This window comes from Hyla sarda, unplaced genomic scaffold (assembly GCF_029499605.1).
Source record: "Hyla sarda isolate aHylSar1 unplaced genomic scaffold, aHylSar1.hap1 scaffold_352, whole genome shotgun sequence".
NCBI classification, from domain to species: Eukaryota; Metazoa; Chordata; class Amphibia; order Anura; family Hylidae; genus Hyla; species Hyla sarda.
In genome coordinates, this window is record NW_026610284.1 from 77996 (window position 1) to 101238 (window position 23243).

The 23243-nt window shown below is 45.4% G+C and overlaps 1 protein-coding gene across 1 annotated transcript; it reads left to right on the forward strand.

Moving 5' to 3' along the window:
* Nucleotides 1–858: 858 nt before the first annotated feature.
* On the forward strand, nt 859–3836 carry LOC130331568 (uncharacterized). The gene is made up of 9 exons (XM_056553698.1): nt 859–929; nt 1032–1148; nt 1414–1560; nt 1670–1877; nt 1969–2088; nt 2200–2333; nt 2435–2659; nt 3019–3227; nt 3623–3836. Exons 2-9 carry the CDS (start codon nt 1063–1065, stop codon nt 3739–3741), a joined length of 1248 nt encoding a protein of 415 aa, XP_056409673.1. The 5' UTR covers nt 859–929; nt 1032–1062; the 3' UTR covers nt 3742–3836.
* The last annotated feature ends 19407 nt before the right edge of the window (nt 3837–23243 follow it).

The following is a 23243-nucleotide window of genomic DNA, read 5'->3' on the forward strand; positions in this document are numbered from 1 at the left end:
TTATATACAAGCAATGCAGTCTGTATTTATATAGAAAGATATAGGTTGTAATACTATGTGGACATTTCATGGAGTTTGTATCTTTGGCATCAGACAATTTCCATAACAATAGATACATTTGCTGCCAAACTTAATGTAATTAGTGACACTGGAGCCGGTTCTGACACCTCGGCCCCACAAACTCCATGGAATATGCGCGCACCTTCACACGCCTCATTGTTCCTATTGGACGAGGTTCCGGAGCTTTCTGTATAAAGGTCAGTTCTGAGGTCAGTTTAGCGACTGCTGTGTGACATTCACTGAAGATCTACTCTCTTATCCCATCTCATCTCCAGGGTTTTATTCCTACAGGATCTCGCAGGATTTCCTCCATTTTCTCCCTCTATTTCTTTTCTGTATACTCTTCATACTGTCTCATTTATTTGCTGTTAACCCAATAACTTTTATTAAAGCTGCGTTCATTTTCTACTTTATATTTTACAGTATATCTGACATTATAAGATCACATTTCAAGATGGAATCCAACGTGTAAGTATTTTTATAATGTATTATTATTTCATCTTAAATGCTTATGTCACAATGTCTATTTTTCCCAATAATGTACATTTTATTAATAATAATAATAATAATAATATATATGTATTGAACAGGCAGAACAGAACCCCAATGACCTGCCCCATCTGCTTCAAGATAGACAACATCTTGGGGACCCATCTCCGTAGAAAGTGCCTGAAGCATGGCAGCGATGATGACATCAAAGAAACCCTGGCGGAGGCCAAAAGAAACTTGTCCAATATCGCATCAAAGGGACTTGCTATAAATTACAAGGAGGTTGCTGCACTGTTGTGTAACGGAAAATGCATCCGCAACGTGATTGGATTCCTGAAGAACCGCGGCTTTTTTATTTATAACAGTCCTGCTGTGCAAAGGTTTGTATTATTGTATCATCTATTATGAGAATATGATGGATTTTTATTTGTTTTCATTTGGTTTCTATAAAGTATTAATTTTGATTTTCCACTTGAAAATAGCCAACGTGAAAGTCACGAAGATAAGGAAGTTATGATCCGACAGAAAGATATCGATTGTGTGAGGAAAGAAATTGGGACCCAGACAGAACCAGAGATGGCGGCTTGTCAGCCTAAGAGGTAATGGATATGTGTCTCTCAGAATATATATATAATGCAAAATGCTAAATCATCCGATGGGGCAGAATCTTGTAATAACTTTATTATTGGACTAATATTATTTTCTACAAAATTCTGTTATTCCAATAAAAACGGTAGAAAGGTATAAAGATGATTTAGCATTTTGCATCACTGGACTAATACGGCTTCTCCTAACTAATATATATATATATATATAAAATGTTTCTATTAATGTGATATTAAACTCTATCTCATTGTCTTATAGTTCTGAAGACCCTGAACCACAACCAATACCGGCCATGATCAATGACTTGGACACAAAAGAAGAGAGAGAACGACAAGAGCGAAACCAAGGAGAGGAAGAAGAGCAAAAAGAAGAAGAAAATGGCGCAACAGCGACAGTCTCAGAGAAGTAAGTGTTAAAAACATGAATAAATATTATTAACTTCAAACATTGTTCACACAAACGTCACTTTCTTATATTCTGCATTTATCATATTTTCATTACCTTCTTTCCACAGAGATAAATGTTCGGCAGAGGATATGCGGAAACCAAGTGAACTGGAATCCATCCTTCGTATTGCAGAACCCGCTTTCAAATCTGCTTTATATAAGGCAGAAAATGAGGATGAACTGAGTGAGAATGAAAACGTAACTATTGTGAATTATCTGGAGTGTCTGGTGGTTTTGAGGAAGCTGCAGCGACCTGGAGTGGTGCAGAATCTGACAGTAAGTGGCCTTATTCTCTATATTGCGGCCTTTCTATGGAATATATAGGTTTATCTTTGCTCTTCAATCTCACTCTTTGTTTATTTGGTAGGTAGATGAATGGGAAAGAAGAATTCCTCATCGTGGAACTCATGTAGTCATACCGGTGCAGGAACATAAAATGGCGGCCAATCCATTAGCTGTGCTAGTATTGACTGTAGAAGAGGAAACGGTAAATATCCTATAATATACAATCTGAGCTCTATCTGCCTTTCAATGTATCTTTATTTCATCTGTTATATCTGTTATTAATCTAACGTATTGGAATTTTCTTTCTTTTTAGTGGTTTGATATCTATATTAACAGGGTCAGACCGACATTTCTACAGGGGAAGAATGAAATACAGAACTTTTTTATCTCCTCTTCTGGTGAAAAGATTCACAATGTATCACAAGATATCGCAAGATTTCATTACAAGTAAGTTTATATATATATATTAGCGCTGATCGATTTCTGTTCTACCGGCTGAACATCTACAAACTGAATATTATGTTAATGTTTCTTTCTGTGTTTTAGAGATTTGGATTGAAATCAGTGACCAGTGAAATGGTCAGAAGGAATGCCGAAACCTTTGTGTTCTCAAAATGCAAAGATATCAACGAGAGGAATATATTTATAAAATATCTGTCACAATCTAATCACACGGCTGAACGTGTCTATCGGGAGAAGATTATGGACGACACGGTGAAAGCATCAGAGACGCCGATGCTACACGAGAGCAAAGATAATCCAACCACCTCCAAGTAAGTAGATGAACAGTAATATCTTTATATTATTTCACCTTTACAAAACTTATATTTGTCTATTTTTTATTATTAAAATGTTTAATTATTATTAATATTTATTATTATTAAATTATTATTATTAAATTATTATTTATTATTATTAAATTATTACTTTTATTATTATTTAATTATTATTTATTATTATTTAATCATTATTTATTATTATTATTATTTCATTATTATTATATATTATTTCATTATTATTATTTATTATTATTTCATTATTATTGTTATTTAATTATTATTTATTATTATTATTTCATTATTATTATTTATTATTATTTTTTAATCATTATTATTTATTATTATTATTTCAGAACTGAAGCAGTGGAAAAACCTACAACCTCTCCTGTTATAAGATCAAAAAAGGACGAGTTTGAAAAATTCATAGAAAAGTATCCGGTCAATGTGGAGACGGACCCTCCCCCTCATAAAATATGCCTTGCGGAGTCTGCGGTCCATGGGCAACATTTATATGACAGGTGGAGGAAATTGCAGAACAGGATGCGAGTGCAGTATATAATCGGTAAGATTAACATAACCCTAATAGAACAGTTTACCTCAGGAGGCGGCCATAGCAGGAACAGGTGATAGTCTCCTTCACTTCAAAGCATTAAAGGGGTAGTCCGCCCCTAGACATCTTATCCCCTATCTGTGCGTAATGATATAGGGATCGGAGTGTCAGGACATCATGGCTCCACCCCCTTGTGACGTCACGGTCCACCTCCTCAATACAAGTCTATGGGAGGGAGCGTGGCGACCGCCACGCCCCCTCCCATAGACTTGTATTGAGGGGTCAGGCCGTGACGTCATGATGCTCCGGTCCCTGTATTGCCCTTCATTACGCACAGAGCGAGTTCGGGACCCCCGCGATCAGACATCTTATCCCCTTTAATCCATTCTTTGATTTCTTCCTGACAGGATTGCTTCAGAATGATCGGCCAAGTGAAGATCGGGTGAGGAAATGCATTGGACTGCAGCTATGGGAGAACAACTTACCAAGGGTCAGAGACATTTTACAGCAATGGAAGAAAAAGTGATTTCACTGGAAACAGCGACATTTGTGTTTTTATTTGATGTTGTTCGGCGCGATGGGGTTTGCGGAATAAATATAATGTTATTATTTTTTGGGACTGTGATAATGGGGTTTGTTTAATAAATGCATTTTCATTATTTGTTTGGTGTCTTGGATAATGAGGTTTGATCAATAAATATATTTTTCTTTTTTATTGAACACTTTGTGTCTGGAAGTTTATTAGGGAACATTTAGGGTAATGGGTTTTGGTTAGGGTTCAGTGTAAATAGACCTCGTACAACAAAAATGTGTTCCAAGACTTTGACACTTTACTTCCAATTTTTCTTCATACAAAGATATTTTTTCTCATACAGGAATAGTGGACTCAAACACAATGCAAAATCACCCGGTGCATACTCACCGATACACGGTCACAGCATTACAACAGACCTCTTCAGCTCCAGCCGGAGCTCCATGTAGACATGTCCATTAGTGCTGTGGACCTTGCTTTCTTCTGAACCGGCGTAAGAGGCTCACCAGCCGGTGAGCTTGATAGGCAACATATCAGGATCACTCCCTTTCTCAAGCCTGACGTGAATAACCCACCACCACAATATATAGACCTCAGTCTCGCGAGAATTCATGTCTAAAAATTAAAACCATTATAAAATAAATATAGTGGTAGATAGTAAATCCATAAAAATCATACATCGGAACAGTATTTACAGAAATCCTTTAAATTTACAATATTCATTGATACCATTCGGGGTCATAGCATTTAATTTGGTAATACAAAATACCTCCCTTTTCAATAACCTATTCTTTACTTCTATTTTTCGAGTTCCATTTATTTCTTCTAATACCATCCACTTTAGATCACAAACTTGGTGCTGGTTCTGTACAAAATGCCTGGCAACACTCGTTTCCCAATATTTAGAATTTTCTTTTTCTTCTTTTTCTTGTGTACTCTTTTTTGCCACGTTCCTAATTGGACTTTTATGCTCATTAATACGGACTTTATTATTTATATATATATCCTACCACAAGGGCATTCGATAAGATATATAACTTGTTTGGTGTCACAAGTAAATCCTCCATGTATGGGAATTTTTGTACCCTTCATCCGATGAGTTACTGTGTCACCTTTTATAATCCCACTACAATTTTGACATGAACCATTTTTCTTAGCTTTCAAAAACATTTTTTTTGATACACGCTTCTTCTTTATGTCCGATCTTACCAACATGTCACCTATCGATTTACCTCTTCTGTAAACAAACTTAGGTTTCTCCTTAAATAACATACTGTATTTAGGATCTGCTTTAAGCATCCCCCAATACTTAGAGATGACTTTTTTTAACCATCTTTGAATATCCGTCAAAAACAGAAAAAAATACATCATCATTTTTCTTCCTTTTTTATTATTGTCTTTTCTCACTCTCAGTTCTTCTCTTGGTATCTCACTTACTACCTTCCATCCTTCTTCATCTGATGTTTTATTATACCCTCTTTGTGTGAATTTATTAACCAACTTCTTTTTATTCTTTTAAAATTCCTCTTGGGTTCTGCAAATTCTCTTCGCTCTTACCCTCTGGCCTTTAGGTACGCCCTTAAACACTTGTGGTGCATGCCCACTATTTCTATGGAGCAGGTTGTTACGATCGGTTTCCTTAGAAAACAAAGAAGTCTCAATGTTATCATCATTTTTTATAACCCGTACATCCAGATAGTGTATTTCCTGCATGCTACTCTCACATGTAAACTCGATCAGTCGATGACAGTTATTAAGATATCAGACATATTCCTCCAATTCGGGACGAGTGCCAGACCACAACATAAACACATCGTCCACGAATCGGAGCCAAACTTTTTTTTTTTTTATAAATTTTTTTTAAATTTTAATTTTGCACAGTACAAGGTACATAACAAGTACTTAAGACATAGATAATAAAGAAAAGTAAGAAAAAAAGAGAGGAGAAAGGAGCCAAACTTTAACATGTTTACTTAGTGGACTTGCTGGAACGTGATAGCTTTCAAACTTCTACATAAAGATATTTGCTACACTGGGGGCCACAGGAGACCCCATCGAAGTTCCTTGTTGCTGCATAAAGAACTCTTCTCCAAAACGAAAATCATTTTTATTTAACACCAGTTCAAGCAAGTCCATAAGAAAACAAATTTTCCTATTATCCAGATCACTATCTTTCATCAATTCCTCCTTAATAGCCTGCATTCCTTCCTCTGTTGGTATATTTGTGTACAGGCTTTTTATATCTATAGTACAAAGCCACATATCTTTAGTTTCCTTACATTCCCGTATCCTATCCAAAAAATCATTGGTGTCTCTCAGACAATTTGATAATTTCTTTACAATTTTTTGTAGATGGCTGTCCACGTAAACAGCCAGTGGATAAAGGACTGAGTCGACCCCCGACACGATCGGTCGTCCCGGGGGCTGACTCAAGTCCTTATGTATTTTCGGCAGCAAATACAGTACGGGCACTCTAGGAGCATTATTAGTAAGGGCTTCTTTTACATCTTTATTTATGATACCATTCAAAAATGCATCATCCAGAATGATACTGTGGTGTCCCGGTACCGTATTTCATACGCTACCTTGTGGTGAGGTCCCCAAAGTCAGAGTCCCTAGGAACAGTGGGGTCCTCTACCTTAGCTAGCCCCTCGCCACTCCTTAGTTAGTTAATATGTATGTAAATAAACATGTAAATATGGCTATTAAAGATTCTTACCTTGTTTGCGTCGCAGGACCTGCGGGTCATGTGACCGGGTTGCAGAACTCTATAGTTTGCTGAAGGACCTTTGGTGGTTCTCATGTCACGTGTTCACCCACAATGCAATGTAACGGTGAGTGACAGCTGATTGGACCAATCCAAAACGGCTTAGCCCCTGCCCATATAAGGGAGCTGCAGCCATTGATGCTCTCTTGTTCCTGCGCTGCCAAGCAAGCAGCATCATTGCTCTTGGGTTGCTGACTCTGGACAAGGTAGGACCTCCGCAGCTTACAAGACAAATTACTAGGCCTAAGCCTTGCGGCCTAAGCCTACGCTAGAGACGGATAGTTCATACCTCAGCAAGATCTCCGGACCTAATCAAACCCCTCAATCCGGCGGATCTATGCAAATACAAACCTTTAAAGCTAAAGAGAACTTTCCGGTCCTAAGCATCTGTCAGTCACTGCTGTGCTGTTTCAATAGACTCTGTTATCTGGACTGTTACCGTTATTGCAAATACAGAAAATCTTCAGTAAAGATTTCTCAAGTTTTAAGTTCAGCACTGCTGTGGACAATCTATTTGTTTCACACTCACCTATCGCTCTTGGGAAGGGTGGCGATAGGCCCAGCATCACTACAGAGTTTTAACCCTCACCCTGGCGTCACGAGTGACAAGGGTTAACAGTTTCCACACAGTTCCTCACCACAAAGCCAACCTCTTTTTTTATTTGAGCTGTGGGGTCAGTTTTCAATCTATGATACCCCTCTTCATCACATAACTGACGGTGGGCTTCTGATAAATAAAGTTCCTTATTCTGCACTATAATCCCATCACCTCTATCAGCTTTCTTTACTATGATCCTATCATCTTCCTGCAAACCTTTTACTGCCTCTCTTTCCTTTTTACTCAAATTTGATAATTTTCATTATCCCAATCTTTACTAACTTCATCAACAACCACCTGCTGAAAACCTTCTAATAACACATCATTACATCTTGGATCAAAATTACTATGTTTCCTCAATTTATCAGGTATTTCTCCTTCTGTGCATTTAACACCACGATTAATATCGAAAAAATGCATTTTCAATCTTATCGCTCTACAAAATTTGTAAAAGTCCACCATCAATTCAAAACTGGATGTATTAGCTGTAGGTACAAAACCTAAACCCCAGTTCAACACTTTCTTCTGTGTATCAGTTAACTCAACATCAGATATGTTAATTACCGTATTTTTCGCCATAGAAGACGCACTTTTTCTTCCCCAAAACTGGGGGGGGGGGGGGGGGAAAGTTGGTGCGTCTTATATGGCGAATACACACCTATCGGGTCGGTCCCTGCGGCCATCAACGGCCGGGACTCGCAGCTAATACAGGACATCACCTATCGCGGTGATGCCCTGTATTAACCATTCAGACGTGGCGATCAAAGCTGACCGCCGCGTCTGAAGCGAAAGTGACACTAACCCGGCTGTTCGGGACCACCGCGGTGAAATTGTGGCATCCCGAACAGCTTACAGGACACCGGGAGGGACCTTACCTGCCTCCTCGGTGTCTGCTCCGTGCCGGGATCCCCTGCATGGCCGGCGCTCTCCTTTATCGTCATCACATCGTCGTGCACGCCGTCCCGTCATCCAATAGGAGCGGCGTGCGTAGCGACGTGAATACGGCGACGTGATGACGGCGATGGAGAGCGAGGATCCCGGGGAAGAAGACGTCCGGAGCGACGGGGAACACCCCGGGGATGCGGCGACAGTGATGGAGCGACATCCAGGGCAGCGGTGACGAGTGGTGACGGGTCCGGAGCGGCGGGGACAGGTGAGTATTACCTCCTATCCAGTGGTCTTCAACCTGCGGACCTCCAGATGTTGCAAAACTACAACTCCCAGCATGCCCGGACAGCCGTTGGCTGTCCGGGCATGCTGGGAGTTGTAGTTTTGCAACATCTGGAGGTCCACAGGTTGAAGATCACTGTTGGGTTCAGAATCTTTTTTTTCTAGATTTTGCACCTTTAAAATTGGGTGCGTCTGATATGCCGGTGCGTCCTATAGGGCGAAAAATCCGGTAGTAGCTCACCCCCTTCGTTGATCTGTGTCTGTTTTGAGTCCGAGTGTTCAAACCTTCCGTTTCTTTCTCCAAGTTTTATTTTTCCTTTCTTTTGGGATTTTGGACGTACCCCTAAAAATTCATGCATATTCCGGTTGCTATTAGAGCTTTCACCCCTTTCACTATCAGTTGAAGCCCCTTCAAACGTATCAAAATCTTGCACCTTTCCCTTCTGCACCCTCCTTGTGCGTCTTTTCTCATCCGCCCATATGTATACACGATCTAGTGCATAGTCTTTGGTGTCCCGTTCAAACTTAGATAATTTGATTTGCAATATGGTAGATCTTAAAGGGGTACTCCGGTGAAAACCTTTTTTCTTTTAAATCAACTGGTGGCAGAAAGTTAAACATATTTGTAAATTACTTCTATTAAAAAATCTTAATCCTTCCAGTACTTATTAGCTGCTGAATGTTACAGAGGAAATTTCTTTCTTTTTGGAACACTGATGACATCACGAGCACAGTGCTCTCTGCTGACATCTCGGTCCATTATAGCAACCATGCAGAGCAAATGAATGCTAAGGGCAGCATGGTGGCTCAGTGGTTAGCACTGCTGCCTTGCAGTGCTGGGGACTTGGGTTCAAATCCCACTAAGGACAACAATAAATAAAGCGTTATTATTATTATAATAACGTCAGCAGAGAGAATTGTGCTCGTGATGTCATAAGAGAGCATTCCAAGAAGAAAAGAATTTCCTCTGTAGTATTCAGCAGCTAATAAGTACAGGAAGGATTAAGATTTTTGAATAGAAGTAATTTACAAATATGTTTAACTTTCTGCCACCAGTTGATTTAAAAGAAAAAAAGTTTTCACCGGAGAACCCCTTTAATCTGTCCCCGTTACCTTGTCATTCTATATGGACTTTTTCCACCTCCTCCGGTTTTTCCTGTTTTGCAAAATCTTCCTCCAGTGTTTCTGGATATCTTTAAAGGAGTACTCCGGCGCGCACTTTTCTCATTTTATCCCGTCCAGGCTGCAAAATAAAAGAAAACGCACTTTCTCTTACCTGCCAACGAGCCCCCGGAGCTCCGGTACACTCCGGTACAGGTGTTCGGTCCCCGGGCTGTATTCTTCTTACTTCCTGTTAGCCCGGCACGTCACATGGAGCTTCAGCCTATCACCGGCCGAGGCGGGACATCACTGCGGCCAGTGATAGGCTGAAGCTCCGTGTGACGTCCCGGGCTAACAGGAAATAAGAAGAATACAGCCCGGGGACCGAACACCTGTACCGGAGTGTACCGGAGCTCCGGGGGCTCGTTGGCAGGTAAGAGAAAGTTTGTTTTCTTTTATTTTGCAGCCCGGACGGGATAAAATGAGAAAAGTGCCCGCCGGAGTACTCCTTTAATAGATGTTTGTAAATGTTGCACAGTTAAATACATCAAATCCAACGAGCGCCTGTTGTATAAAGCCAACCATTTTTGCTGGTATACTGTATCATCTGGTAACAGAACCGGGAGGACTGGACTCCTCAACCCCCTTGGAATTCTTTACCCCGTTAAGGTAGATGCAAGTCATTTCAAACTTGTTTCTTTTTTCATCAAATAATTAAGTTTTTTTTGCATAATTAATTTCCACATCACTGGAAACATTCTGCAAATTTAAGCCTGCTGCTTCAGCAGCTAATAAGATACTGTTCCGATCACCGTCAGAGAAAGCAAAGGTATCAGCAGTTTTGTCTGTGCTTTTTGCTGTACAGTGACCCCCCGACCTACGATGGCCCCGACATACGATAATTTCAACATGCGATGGCCTCTCAGAGGCAGCATCAACATACGATGCTTTTGTATGTCGGGGCCATCGCATAAACGGCTTTCCGGCAGCGCAGACTGCTTCAGCTGCCCCGGATAGCAGTTTACGGTGCCCCATGTGGTCCACTGACGATCACTTACCTGTCCTCGGGGCTCTGGCGCGTCCTCTTCGGGATCCCCTGCATCGTCGGCGCTCTCCATCGTCATCATCATGTCGCTGCGCACGCCGCCCCGTCATCCAATAAGAGCGGCGTGCGTAGCGACGTGATGGCGATGATGGAGAGCGCGGATGCCGGGGAAGCAGAGGCCTTGCCAGAGCGTCGGGGACACCACGGGGACGCGGCGAAGATATTTTTCTCATACAGGAATAGTGAACTCGAACACAATGCAAAATCACCCGGTGCATACTTGCCGATACACGGTCACAGCATTACAACAGACCTCTTCAGCTCCAGCCGGAGCTCCATATAGACATGTCCATTAGTGCTGTGGACCTTGCTTTCTTCTGAACCAGAGTAAGAGGCTCACCAGCCGGTGAGCTTGATAGGCGACATATCAGGATCACTCCCTTTCTCAAGCCTGACGTGAATGACCCCCCCCCCCACCACAATATATAGACCTCAGTCTTGCGCATTAACGAGCATAAAAGTCCAATTAGGAACATGGCAAAAAAAGAGTACACAAGAAAATGAATATTGGGAAACGAGTGTTGCCAGGCATTTTGTACAGAACCAGCACCAACTTTGTGATCTAAAGTGGATGGTGCAAGGACAAAGAACAGACATGACAGAGGTATTGCCAAGTCCGTACCCTCTCACCCCCCCCCCCCCACAATAATTAACACAGACACAGAATGGAATGAATGGGCCACAGCAGCCGTTTTATTATAACAAACACATAACATTAATATATTCTTAAATAACATTAAATAATACAATCAACTCCCAAGGTGGTCCTCGAAGCCCAAAATTCCACATGGCGGTTCCCCTTTTTACTTAGATCCCACACGGGCTCCTTTTATTTTGCCTCTAGCCGATCCCCACTGGCTCAGAGACAGGACACTCCCCCGCGGGGACCCACCCCCAGAGGCCTAAGCCTCCCATTACTGACTTCCTCCACTGGAACCGCCATCCACCCAGATCAAACCTCCACAAAGGAGTCCAGAACCAATTCGGTTCCCTCCCTTTTAGGTTTTCCCACACCTTTTTCCTCACCAACTTCGAGGACCCCCCTGCCACAATGAAAATTCCTGACACCTTAGGAATTTTCATCCCTCCTCACCTTCATAGCCACCTCAATCCCCTCCTGCAACGCCAAACACCACACATCGATACCAACTGCATTTAGATGAACGCCATCCTTCCGCCAAAAAGCCTCGTCACCATCCTCCATCACCAGCCTCGTCACCATCTCACAGCCACCGACCCGTTACGAGCCACAAATTTTCCCAACGCCCGATTCACCTTTATCCTGGCTTTTTTAATCCGCTCAACCGACCGGGCTAAGTCCCACTTTTTTTCGGGGAACAATATCAGACCAAACTACCACCATGTTCGGAAACATGGCCCACACCCGTAGAATGTCAAATTTGACATCCCGAATCAATTCCCTGAATGGACGAGCTCCCAAATCATTGCCCTCTACGTGTAAGACTAATATATCCGGCGCCCTATAAAGTTATACAAACTTGGTAAACTCCGGCACTACCCTGCTCCACACCTCTCTGACCCAACCACCTTATCACCGCCACCTCCCTAGAAAAACCCAGTTGCCTACCATTCGAGCGAACGGAAGCCCGCACTGCCCCCCAATGCACATAAGAATGGCCCAGTATCCAGACTAAGCAGGGACGATCTGAAAAATAAAGAAAGAAAAAAACACATGACAGATTAAAAAACAAACACCCCCCTACCCAAGTACATCCTCAATCCAACCTAATATATGACCTAAAACGAACCAAATCCCACCGCCCAATATGGCGAATTAAATCATCCCCCAAACCCCAACGAGCCGCCTCCGTAGCTGCACCAATCCTAAAAGAATGCCCACTAAAACACTCACTATCCACACCCCCCCCCGCCACTAAACATCTCCTAAACACCGCCACAAATTGAAATCTGGACATAAAGGACCCATCCAAATGCCTCAGCAACGGGCCGTTCCATGGCACATATCGTACCATGTAACAACAAAGACAGCAAACTGGGCACACCGCACTCCCCGGCACCTCAAACAAAACCACACGCCTCCCTCTCCCAAACTGATCCGTCTTTGAGCTCCGCAAGCAAAACTCAACTCTATCAGAATACAGCTGAACGTCGTCATCCAACAACCCCCCCCGCCCTGCGCATCGAAGGACTAAGCAATTCCCCCAAATGTAAGGCCCCAAAAAAGGCTAAAGAAAAGGCTAAAAAGCAGCACCTCCCCCTCCGAGGAACATACGCCACCCAACTGAGAACTCAACAAATGCAACGTGGCAAAAGATACTGGCCTACGCCTATCATGCGACCTCCAACCTTTCCTGTATGGCCCGTAAAACTAAAAAGGACTTCGTAACATCAACTAATCCCCTAAGCTTACACCCGAAAGCAATACCAGCCACCAACCTATTAACCTTAGGCACCGACCATCCCTCCTCCCTGCAATGTCCCAATAATAACAACAGTTTAACATCTACCCCAACTTCACCCCAATCCCCATCAACCCCATTCATCAACAAACGCTGCCACAAATCCCACTGCTGCCACGCGGCCGAATAAGAAGCCCACGTGGTACTTGACAAGGACGCCACAATCAACAAGTTCGCCGCCGAAACGGCAGGACCCACAACTCCTCTGGGCATGGAACTCCCACCGCCTCCGCCTGAGGCACCAGCGACCGGAACAGTGACCACTGCGAATGAGAGAGGGCATCAGCAATCTCATTCTTCACCCCTGGAACATGCACAGCAACCACCCACACATTCAAAGACAAACACACCAACACCAAATGCTGCAACAACCGTACCACAGGAGGCGAAGACGCAGACAAATTTTGAATTGCCAGTACCACACCCATATTATCACAGTGAAAATGATTTTTTTTTTATCCCTGAACCTGTCCCCCCAGGCGGACAAAGCCACCACAATTGGAAACAATTCAAGAAGCACCAGATTTCCTAGCACCCCTTCAACACCGCATAACTCCGCCCATGGCTCAGCACACCAGCTCCCCTGACAATAAGCCCCAAAACCAACCCCACCTGCCGCATCGGTATATAACTCAAAATCTACCGCGTCCACCACTGCGCCCATGACAACCGCTCGACCATTATAATTCTGCAAAAAAGAAGCCCAAACCTCCAAGTCATCACGCAACTCCGCAGACAACCGAATAAAATGGTGAGGCAAAGCCACCCCTGCCGTAGCCTGGGCCAACATTCTGCAGAAAATACGCCCCATCGGCATGATCCTGCAGGCAAAATTCAGTTTTCCCAAAAGAGACTGTAACTCACGCAGCCGAATCTTTTTTCGGCAACGTGCCGCGTCCACCGCATCGCGCAGCCCTAACAATTTAGCCCTTGGCAAACGGCATTCAAAAATTAATGTTTCAATTTCAATTCCCAAAAAGCTAAGGACCTCACAAGGGCCCTCCGTCTTATTCCTAGCCAAGGGCACACCAAAACGCTGCGCCACAGATTTCATCGTGTGTAACAACAGGGAACACACATTAGAACCCGGTGGGCCAATACACAAAAAATCGTCCAAGTAATGTATAAAAGACTGACACCCAGACAAATCTCGCACAACCCACTCCAAAAAAGTACTAAAACGTTCAAAATAAAAACAAGAAATGGAACATCCCATGGGTAAACAACGATCCACAAAATAACCTCCATCCCAAAAACACCCCAGTAAGCGAAAAGCTGCTTCAACATCCGTTTTTGCTAAGAGTGCCCCACGCCGTACAGCTGCAACCACCCCAAAGCCGCATCAAACAAAGTATAACTAACAGAACACAACTACGGATCAATACCATCATTAACAGACGCGCCCCTGGGGAAGGACAGGTGATGAATCAACCTGAACTTAAATGGCTTCTTCTTAGGAACCACCCCCAATAGCGACACCCGCAAATGATCCATGGTAGAGACACTAAAAGGCCCATACATCCGTCCAAGCCCCACCTCATTACTCAACTTGTCCCTCACAACCTCATGATGACCCAGCTCACAGCGCAAATTTTTAACAACCGACCCCCCCCCCCGTCCCGTCCCGGAACAAACGGAATACGGAGACCTGAAGAAAAACCTTCCTCCAACAATTGCGCCGCCGCCCTATCAGGATACCTATCTAGGAACAGCCGCATCTCTTCCACCAGTACTGGCTACACCCCGTTTTCCAAAACTATTCCCACTTCCCGTCTGACGCCCCTTAAAACAACGGGACACTCCATGTGAACCCCCGCAACCGAAGCATTCATGCTTAAACTTACACTTTGAAACAAATTTGCACACCCCGTCATTAAAGAGGAAGCAAATTCCCTTCTGCATGGCCGCCGAGCGCCCAGCTGACCCTGAGCCCCCGACTCCCCCAAGAAAGGGCTGTCTGCTCGGACCCGCCCGCACCGGAGCCATCACCCTCAACCACAAACTAATATCCTTATTATCCCACCCAATGTGCGGGCGCACCGCCTTTCGCTGCCTGAACTGCTCATCATAGCGAAGCCAAGCCTGACCACCATAAACACGATAAGCCTCCCCAATCGCATCCATATAACAAAATAAGGCCGAACAGTTCTCCGGGGCCTTTTCCCCAATGACACTGGCTAAAATTGCAAACGCTTGCAACCAATTAGGAAAAGTCCGAGGAATCAGGCGATACCGCCTTTTTTCCTCCTTTTCCGACTTCTCCTCGATTCTTTTCCCATCCAAATTTAATTTTTCCAATGGCAAAAAGGAAAAAATTTCAACATACTCCCCCTTCCATATCTGCTCTTTGACATCCTGTTTTAAATGCACTCCTAACGGCCCCTCAAAACAGACATACACCTCCCCTTTTGCCACATCAGCCAATCTAGTCACTACCCGTCCCCACTACCGTTCCAGAGTTTGCACCGACACCCCCAATGCTTGCGAGCCCCCCACCACAGACCCACACCCAGGCAATCCCCCCAAACTGGTACCCCCAGCCCCAGGAACAGAGCCACCCCCCCAAGCCATTACCGGCGAACTATCAACCACTGATGCACTAAACTGGCGTACTACTAACCCCTGGCGCACCAGCAACCACCGGTGCACCACTGGCCACCAGCACACTATTAACCCCAGATGAACAATTAACCCCCGCACTACCGGAACCCTCCCCCACAACTGATCCCAACCCTTCAATCAAGCCCCGCAAACCCACTAAAAATTGAGCCATACCTCTAACCTCAGTCCCCTCCCCAGCCCCCCACCGGGCAATACATTAGAAAAAAGCAAAGGTGTCTCATCTGGCTGCCTGGGCGCTGTGATCCCAGCAGCCGACACTCCGGATCCCTGACAAACCTCCTCTCTGCGCCGGTCATCTCTGTGGTGGGCTGATGGGTCCCATCCCTCAAGCCGGCCGTCACTGAGGCCCGCAGCAGCGAGGAACGGGACTTCTGGAACTAGGGAAGGACCTCCGCTCCGCACCTCCAGCCTCCAGTCTGTAGCCTGCAACACTTCCGGTCGCTCTCTACCGACGTCACTCCCACTTCCGGCGCACCATGACGGCACCGCTGACGTCATCCGAAGATCCCAGGCCAGCCGAGAGCCGCCCGCTCACATCCGTCTACTCACCAGGGCCAGCCGACCACTGCCCGCTCCCACTGCGCTGCCGAACACCATCCAAGGAACACTCCAAAGGGCCAGCCGACCTCCGCCCGCTCCTCTCACGATGCGATACCCTCCGCAGCTCCTCACGCCGGGCATCGTCTCGCGACCCGTGACCTACCGTCCCAGGACCGGATCCTCTCACAGACAATGCTGGCAGGGGAGGCGAATACTCCCCCCGATGTAGGCCACACCTGGCAACGGGATTCCTCCCAGGCCTGGACTTATGGGAGGCAGCTGACCTCACCGCAGCAGCACCTGGAGGGTCCCTGGAGGCGCTCCGTACACGGCGCCTGGCCCGGGGGGTCTCCTCAGGACTTAGGCGCGCGGGAGCTCTTCTCCTCCCCGACCGGCGAACAGCGGGGGCCACCGTAGCTGTAGCCGCCCCCGACCCCCCTGCTTCAGAGCCCGCAAGCAGACCCCGAAGCTGGTCCTGAAGCCATCCCGGTCCTCTAGCCTCTGCCTCCCTCCTCAACTGGACCATCAGAACTTCGACAGACTCCATGCGAACACAGGTAAGCTCCTGAGGTAAGTTGTGTGTGGAAAGGGTAATAAGCTTTCTGCTTCTGTCCCTCAGTCACACTGAATATTCCCACCCCCTACTTCTTCTATATATCCCCTTACCCCCCCCCCCTTTCCCCCTAGATCTTACCCCTTTCCCCACCAATCACCTCTCAGCCCCCCATCCCCTACTCCTCCCCCTGTCCCTTCCTTGACTCCTATTTTACCCCATGTATCCTTTTCCCTCCACTTAACCCCTTAACTCCTTGGCAAACCCTTTCATGATGGCCTCCCCCTATCTGCGCCCACGTCCGGCCTAACTAGACAAATGAATAACAAAATAAATGTACCTTCCCCTCTGTTATCCATGCTCCCTACTAGGCCTGCTGACTCTTCTGGCCGGGTCTCAGATCATTGCGGAGAGAGACGCAGCTCGCTCTGGGCAGTATAGTTGCCGAGGCAACCAAACAACAGCCAGCGAGTTCCGTGCACGAGTGCCGTTCATCAGGAAGGGGCTTGTACACAGAACTCGCTGGGTGTTGTACAGGGTGAGCTGCGTCTCTCCACAGAAAACAGGCTGGTGACAAACATGGGGGTATGTCTAATTCGATCTCGTGAAGGGCAGGGACACCCCCGGAAACAGTATGGGCCCCTACCCTATAGGTCTATCGTCCCCCCACGAATAATACCTCAACCCCAGGACAATATATTACTACCGCAGTGACTACATAATACCATCACACTGTTAAGAAATAAAAATCACTATACACAGACCCTTATTATCAATAACACTGCTACACGAGCGATAAATAAGTGCGCCAAACCAGGACCACAAACATTCTCTCACATTGGGACTAGATAATATCACCATACTGATACCGAATAAGAACCGCTATACACAGACCAATAGCACCACTATACAAGAGATAAATAATGCCGCCACAACATGACTGCTAACATTACACTATACAGTGAGGGGATAATATCACCATACTGATACTGTATAAAAACCACTGTACACAGACTAATATCCCCCCATACAGTGACCATATGTTGCAGTGTTTCGCCAAATTTTTCACGACTGTACCACCAAAGGGTGAAAGTATGTCCCGTGTACCCCTCGAGCAGAACCCGTGGACAAAATAAGTCATAAAAGTACTTACTTTCATAATGGCGTGTACTTACCTTTGTAATGTGGCACTAATGCGATGCTCAATCCCCTTGTGCCATAATTCCCCCACCCCCCCATTAATCCCCTTGTGCCATTATTACCCCAGGTTGGGAACCCCTGATAAAGTGGTGACCCCGACTGTACACAGACCAATATCCCTCCATATAGTGGTGACCCCGACTGTACACAGACTAATATCCCTCCATATAGTGGGGACCCCAACTGTGTACAAACTAATATCCCTTCATATAGTGGTGACCCCGACTGTACACAGACCAATATCCCTCCATATAGTGGGGACCCCGACTATTCGCCTACTGTAGCCTAATATCCTCTCATACAATGCGCATATAGTGGTGACAATTACATTTTATTAAATTTGTTGCATCCTTTAATGTCCATGTGTCACAATCTACCCCAGCTAGAAACTGATTAAGATTGTCTGGTGAAACCCCTTCCCCTTTCCTCTAAGACCCTCCGACTTTTAATGTCCCCTCAGCTGCTCAAAAAATTGTTAAGGTTGCAAATTTCCACCTAAAGGGGTAGTCCACTAGCCAGTGTGGGACTAAATGTTCCGAATGCTGTTTTCGCACTGCAGGGGTCTGCCACGCCCTCCTCATGATGTCAGACCATGCCCCCTCAATGCAAGTCTATGTAATGGGGCGTGACGGCTGATAGACTTGCATTGGGGGGGGCGTGGCCGACCCCCGCAGAGCGCACACAGTGCTTGGAACTAAATGTTCCGAACGCAGGCCAGTGGAGTACCCCTTTAAGACAAGCCTTGGGCAGATATGGATGACTTTCCTATGCCATTCTATTGTCCCCTGAGTAATAGTGGAATAAAACACATTAACATACGGTAAAATATATATATATGTTTATTCTAAATATCTCAACATATTAAATGTTGTGAGGTCAGAGCATGATGATGTCTTCTCTGCGGGGAGGCTTGAAGGGGCTGTATCAGATGTGGTATCTTCTACACCGAAGTCTCCTCATTGTATAAGTCTTTCGGAGTCTCAGATGTTATAGATGTTATTGGGGAACTGCAAAGAAACCAAAGAAATTCATTAATAAATATTTAGACTTTGAGCAATTGTAGAAGAGAAGAGATGATTCTGTAAAGTTCTTACCTCTAGTGAGTCCCCAATAGATGGTGTTGATGTTGTTGATGTTATTGATGTTAATAGATGTTATTGATGTTATTGATGTTATTGGTTATGGTCTTCTCCTATCTCCTCCTATCGCCTCCTCTCTCCTCCTATCTCCTCCACTTCCATAACCAGTTGGGGCAGCTGACGTCCTCCATGATGCAGGACCCGTCCGGGTCGTAGGAGAACCGCCTCCTCTTCGGCTCCACATCATACATGTCGACGTCATCTGGGTATTGTCTCCCATCAGTCTCCATGTCCTCCGGTGCAGATGGTATAGCCGGGTAAGATGTAGGAGCCGCAGCCGGCTTTGATGGAATAGCTGGCTGAGATGTTGGAGCCACCGGTGCCGGCTGTGATGGTAAAGCCGGCGCCATTCTTCCTCCCATAGTCGGGATGCTTGGAGTCACCTGACTGTACTTTCGCTTTTTCCCAATCGGCAGAACCATAGTGATAAACACTCCCAAAGCCCAAGCCAGCAAAGACTGACACTGTCTGCAGGGCCGCAGCCCTTTCTATAGGCCCCAACAGGTTCTATGACATCACATGTGTGACATCACCAGCAGTGGCCGAGCCACACACAGATAAGGAGATCATCAGTAACCTGCATTTCCTCTGGGCTTAGATACATCAGGACATTATAGAATGTTTTTTTTTTTTTTTTTTGTTTTTTTAACCTTAACCTGTTAAGGATGAAGGGTGTACAGGTACGCGATTGTGTCCTGGTATTAAAGTGGTTTTCCAACTAATGGAATAAAAAAATAAATAAAAACCCCTCAGATGATTGTAGGACATTAACCTTGTATCTATTATTCTACTGTGACCTTTTTATCTCCTGTTCGTGGCTCTGATCCCCCTTTCTGCCCTCTTACTTGTTCCCTTCCCCGCACACTGTCTTTAACCCCTTAAGGACTCAGGGTTTTTCCGTTTTTGCACTTTCGTTTTTTCCTCCTTACCTTTTAAAAATCATAACCCTTTCAATTTTCCACCTAAAAATCCATATTATGGCTTATTTTTTGCGTCGCCAATTCTACTTTGCAGTGACATTAGTCATTTTACCCAAAAATGCACGGCGAAACGGAAAAAAAAATCATTGTGCGACAAAATCGAAAAAAAAACGCCATTTTGTAACTTTTGGGGGCTTTCGTTTCTACGCAGTGCATATTTCGGTAAAAATTACACCTTATCATTATTCTGTAGGTCCATACGGTTAAAATGATACCCTACTTATATAGGTTTGATTTTGTCGCACTTCTGGAAAAAATCATAACTACATGCAGGAAAATTTATACGTTTAAAAATGTCATCTTCTGACCCCTATAACTTTTTTATTTTTCCACGTATGGGGTGGTATGAGGACTCATTTTTTGCGCCGTGATCTGAAGTTTTTATCGGTATGATTTTTGTTTTGATCGGACTTTTTGATCACTTTTTATTCATTTTTTAATGATATAAAAAGTGACCAAAATACGCTTTTTTGGACTTTGGAATTTTTTTGCGCGTACGCCATTGACCGTACGGCTTAATTAATGATATATTTTTATAGTTTGGACATTTACGCACGCGGCGATACCACATATGTTTATTTTTTATTTTTTTTACACTGTTTTATTTTTTTTATGGGAAAAGGGGGGTGATTCAAACTTTTATTAGGGAAGGGGTTAAATGACCTTTATTAACACTTTTTTTTTACATTTTTTTTGCAGTGTTATAGGTCCCATAGGGACCTATAACACTGCACACACTGATCTCTAATGCTGATCACTGGCGTGCATTAACACGCCTGTGATCAGCATTATCGGCGCTTGACTGCTCCTGCCTGGATCTCAGGCACGGAGCAGTCATTCGTCGATCGGACACCGGGGAGGCAGGTAAGGGCCCTCCCGGTGTCCGATCAGCTGTTCGGGACGCCGCGATTTCACCGCGGCGGTCCCGAACAGCCCGACTGAGCAGCCGGGTCACTTTCACTTTCACTTTAGAAGCGGCGGTCAGCTTTGACCGCCGCTTCTAAAGGGTTAATACCGCACATCGCCGCGATCGGCGATGTGTGGTATTAGCCGCGGGTCCCGGCCGTTGATTAGCGCCGGGACCGACGCGATATGATGCGGGATCGCGGCGCGATCCCGCTTCATATCGCGGGAGCCGGCGCAGGACGTAAATATACGTCCTGCGTCGTTAAGGGGTTAAACTACAGGTCCCAGCATCCTTTGCTGCCGCTCTCTGCTCACTTCCTCCTAACTGCCATTTTCTGCCCCAGTCACCTGACCAGCCCCAACGCTCGTTACTAGGCAACCATTGCCATCCACTTTCACCTGCTGTACGGCCCGTTCCTTTCACATTACTAATAACAAATGGGGGAGATTTATCCAAACCTCTGTGGAGGAAGAGTTGCTGAGTTGCCCATAGCAACCAATCAGATCGCTTCTTTCATTTTATAAAAGGCCTCTGAAAACTGAAGGAAGCGATCTGATTGGTTGCTATGAGCAACTCAGTAACTCTTCCTCTAGACAGGATATGATAAATCTCCCCCCATTGTGCCTTTATATTCGCCCATAAACTATAGAATATAAATATATAATAGAGAGAGAGAGAAATAGAAATGCTATACTAAATAGCAGTGATTCACAAAATGGGCTCTGCTATGTATTGGGGGCACTGTGTGGCACCGCTATGTATTGGGGCACTGTGTGGCACTGCTATGTATTGGGGCACTGTGTGACACTGCTATGTATTGGGGCACTGTGTGGCTCTGCTATGTATTGGGGGCACTGTGGGGCACTGCTATGTATTGGGGGCACTGTGTGGCACTGCTATGTATTGGGGCATTGTGTGGCACTGCTATGTATTGGGGCACTGTGTGGCACTGCTATGTATTGGGGCATTGTGTGGCACTGCTATGTATTGGGGCATTGTGTGGCACTGCTATGTATTGGGGCACTGTGTGGCACTGCTATGTATTGGGGGCACTGTGTGGCACTGCTATGTATTGGGAGCACTGTGTGGCACTGCTATGTATTGGGTGCACTGTGTGGCTCTGCTATGTATTGGGGGCACTGTGTGGCTCTGCTATGTATTGTGGGCACTGTGTGGCACTGCTATGTATTGGGGGCACTGTGTGGCACTTCTGTGTATTGGGGGCACTGTGTGGCACTGCTATGTATTGGGGGCACTGTGTGGCACCGCTATGTATTGGGGGCACTGTGTGGCACTGCTATGTATTGGGGGCACTGTGTGGCACTGCTATGTATTGGGGCACTGTGTGGCTCTGCTATGTATTGGGGGCACTGTGTGGCACTGCTATGTATTGGGGGCACTGTGTGGCTCTGCTATGTATTGGGAGCACTGTGTGGCACTGCTATGTATTGGGGCACTGTGTGGCTCTGCTATGTATTGGGGGCACTGTGTGGTTCTGCTATGTATTGGGAGCACTGTGTGGCACTGCTATGTATTGGGGGCACTGTGTGGCACTGCTATGTATTGGGGGCACTGTGTGGCACTGCTATGTATTGGGTGCACTGTGTGGCTCTGCAATGTATTGGGTGCACTGTGTGGCACTACTATGTATTGGGGGTACTGTGTGGCACTGCTATGTATTGGGGCACTGTGTGGCACTGCTATGTATTGGGGGCACTGTGTGGCAGGGCTATGTATTGGGGGCACTGTGTGGCACTGCTATGTATTGGGGGTACTGTGTGGCACTGCTATCTATTGGGGGCACTGTGTGGCACTGCTGTGTATTGGAGGCACTGCTATGTATTGGGGGTACTGTGTGGCACTGCTATGTATTGGGGACACTGTGTGGCACTGCTATGTATTGGGGCACTGTGTGGCACTGCTACGTATTGAAGCACTGTGTGGCACTGCTATGTATTGGGGGCACTCTGTGGCACTGCTATATATTGGGGGCACTGTGTGGCATTGCTATGTATTGGGGACACTGTGTGGCACTGCTATGTATTGGGGGCACTGTGTGGCACTGGTATGTATTGTGGCACTGTGTGGCACTGCTATGTATTGGGGGCACTCTGTGGCACTGCTATATATTGGGGGCACTGTGTGGCATTGCTATGTATTGGGGCACTGTGTGGCTCTGCTATGTATTGGGAGCACTGTGTGGCACTGCTATTTATTGGAGCATTGTGTGGCACTGCTATGTATTGGGGGCACTGTGTGGCACTGCTATGTATTGGGGCACTGTGTGGCACTGCTATGTATTGGGGCACTGTGTCGCACTGCTATGTATTGAGGGTACTGTGTGGCTCTGCTATGTATTGGGAGCACTGTGTG

Coding starts and splice junctions, on each gene's coding strand:
- LOC130331568 (XM_056553698.1), top strand. CDS start 1,063: ATGATCCGACAGAAAGATATCGATTGTGTGAGGAAAGAAATTGGGACC. Junction 1,149..1,413: donor GCGGCTTGTCAGCCTAAGAG/GTAATGGATATG, acceptor ATTGTCTTATAG/TTCTGAAGACCCTGAACCAC. Junction 1,878..1,968: donor GAGTGGTGCAGAATCTGACA/GTAAGTGGCCTT, acceptor TTTATTTGGTAG/GTAGATGAATGGGAAAGAAG.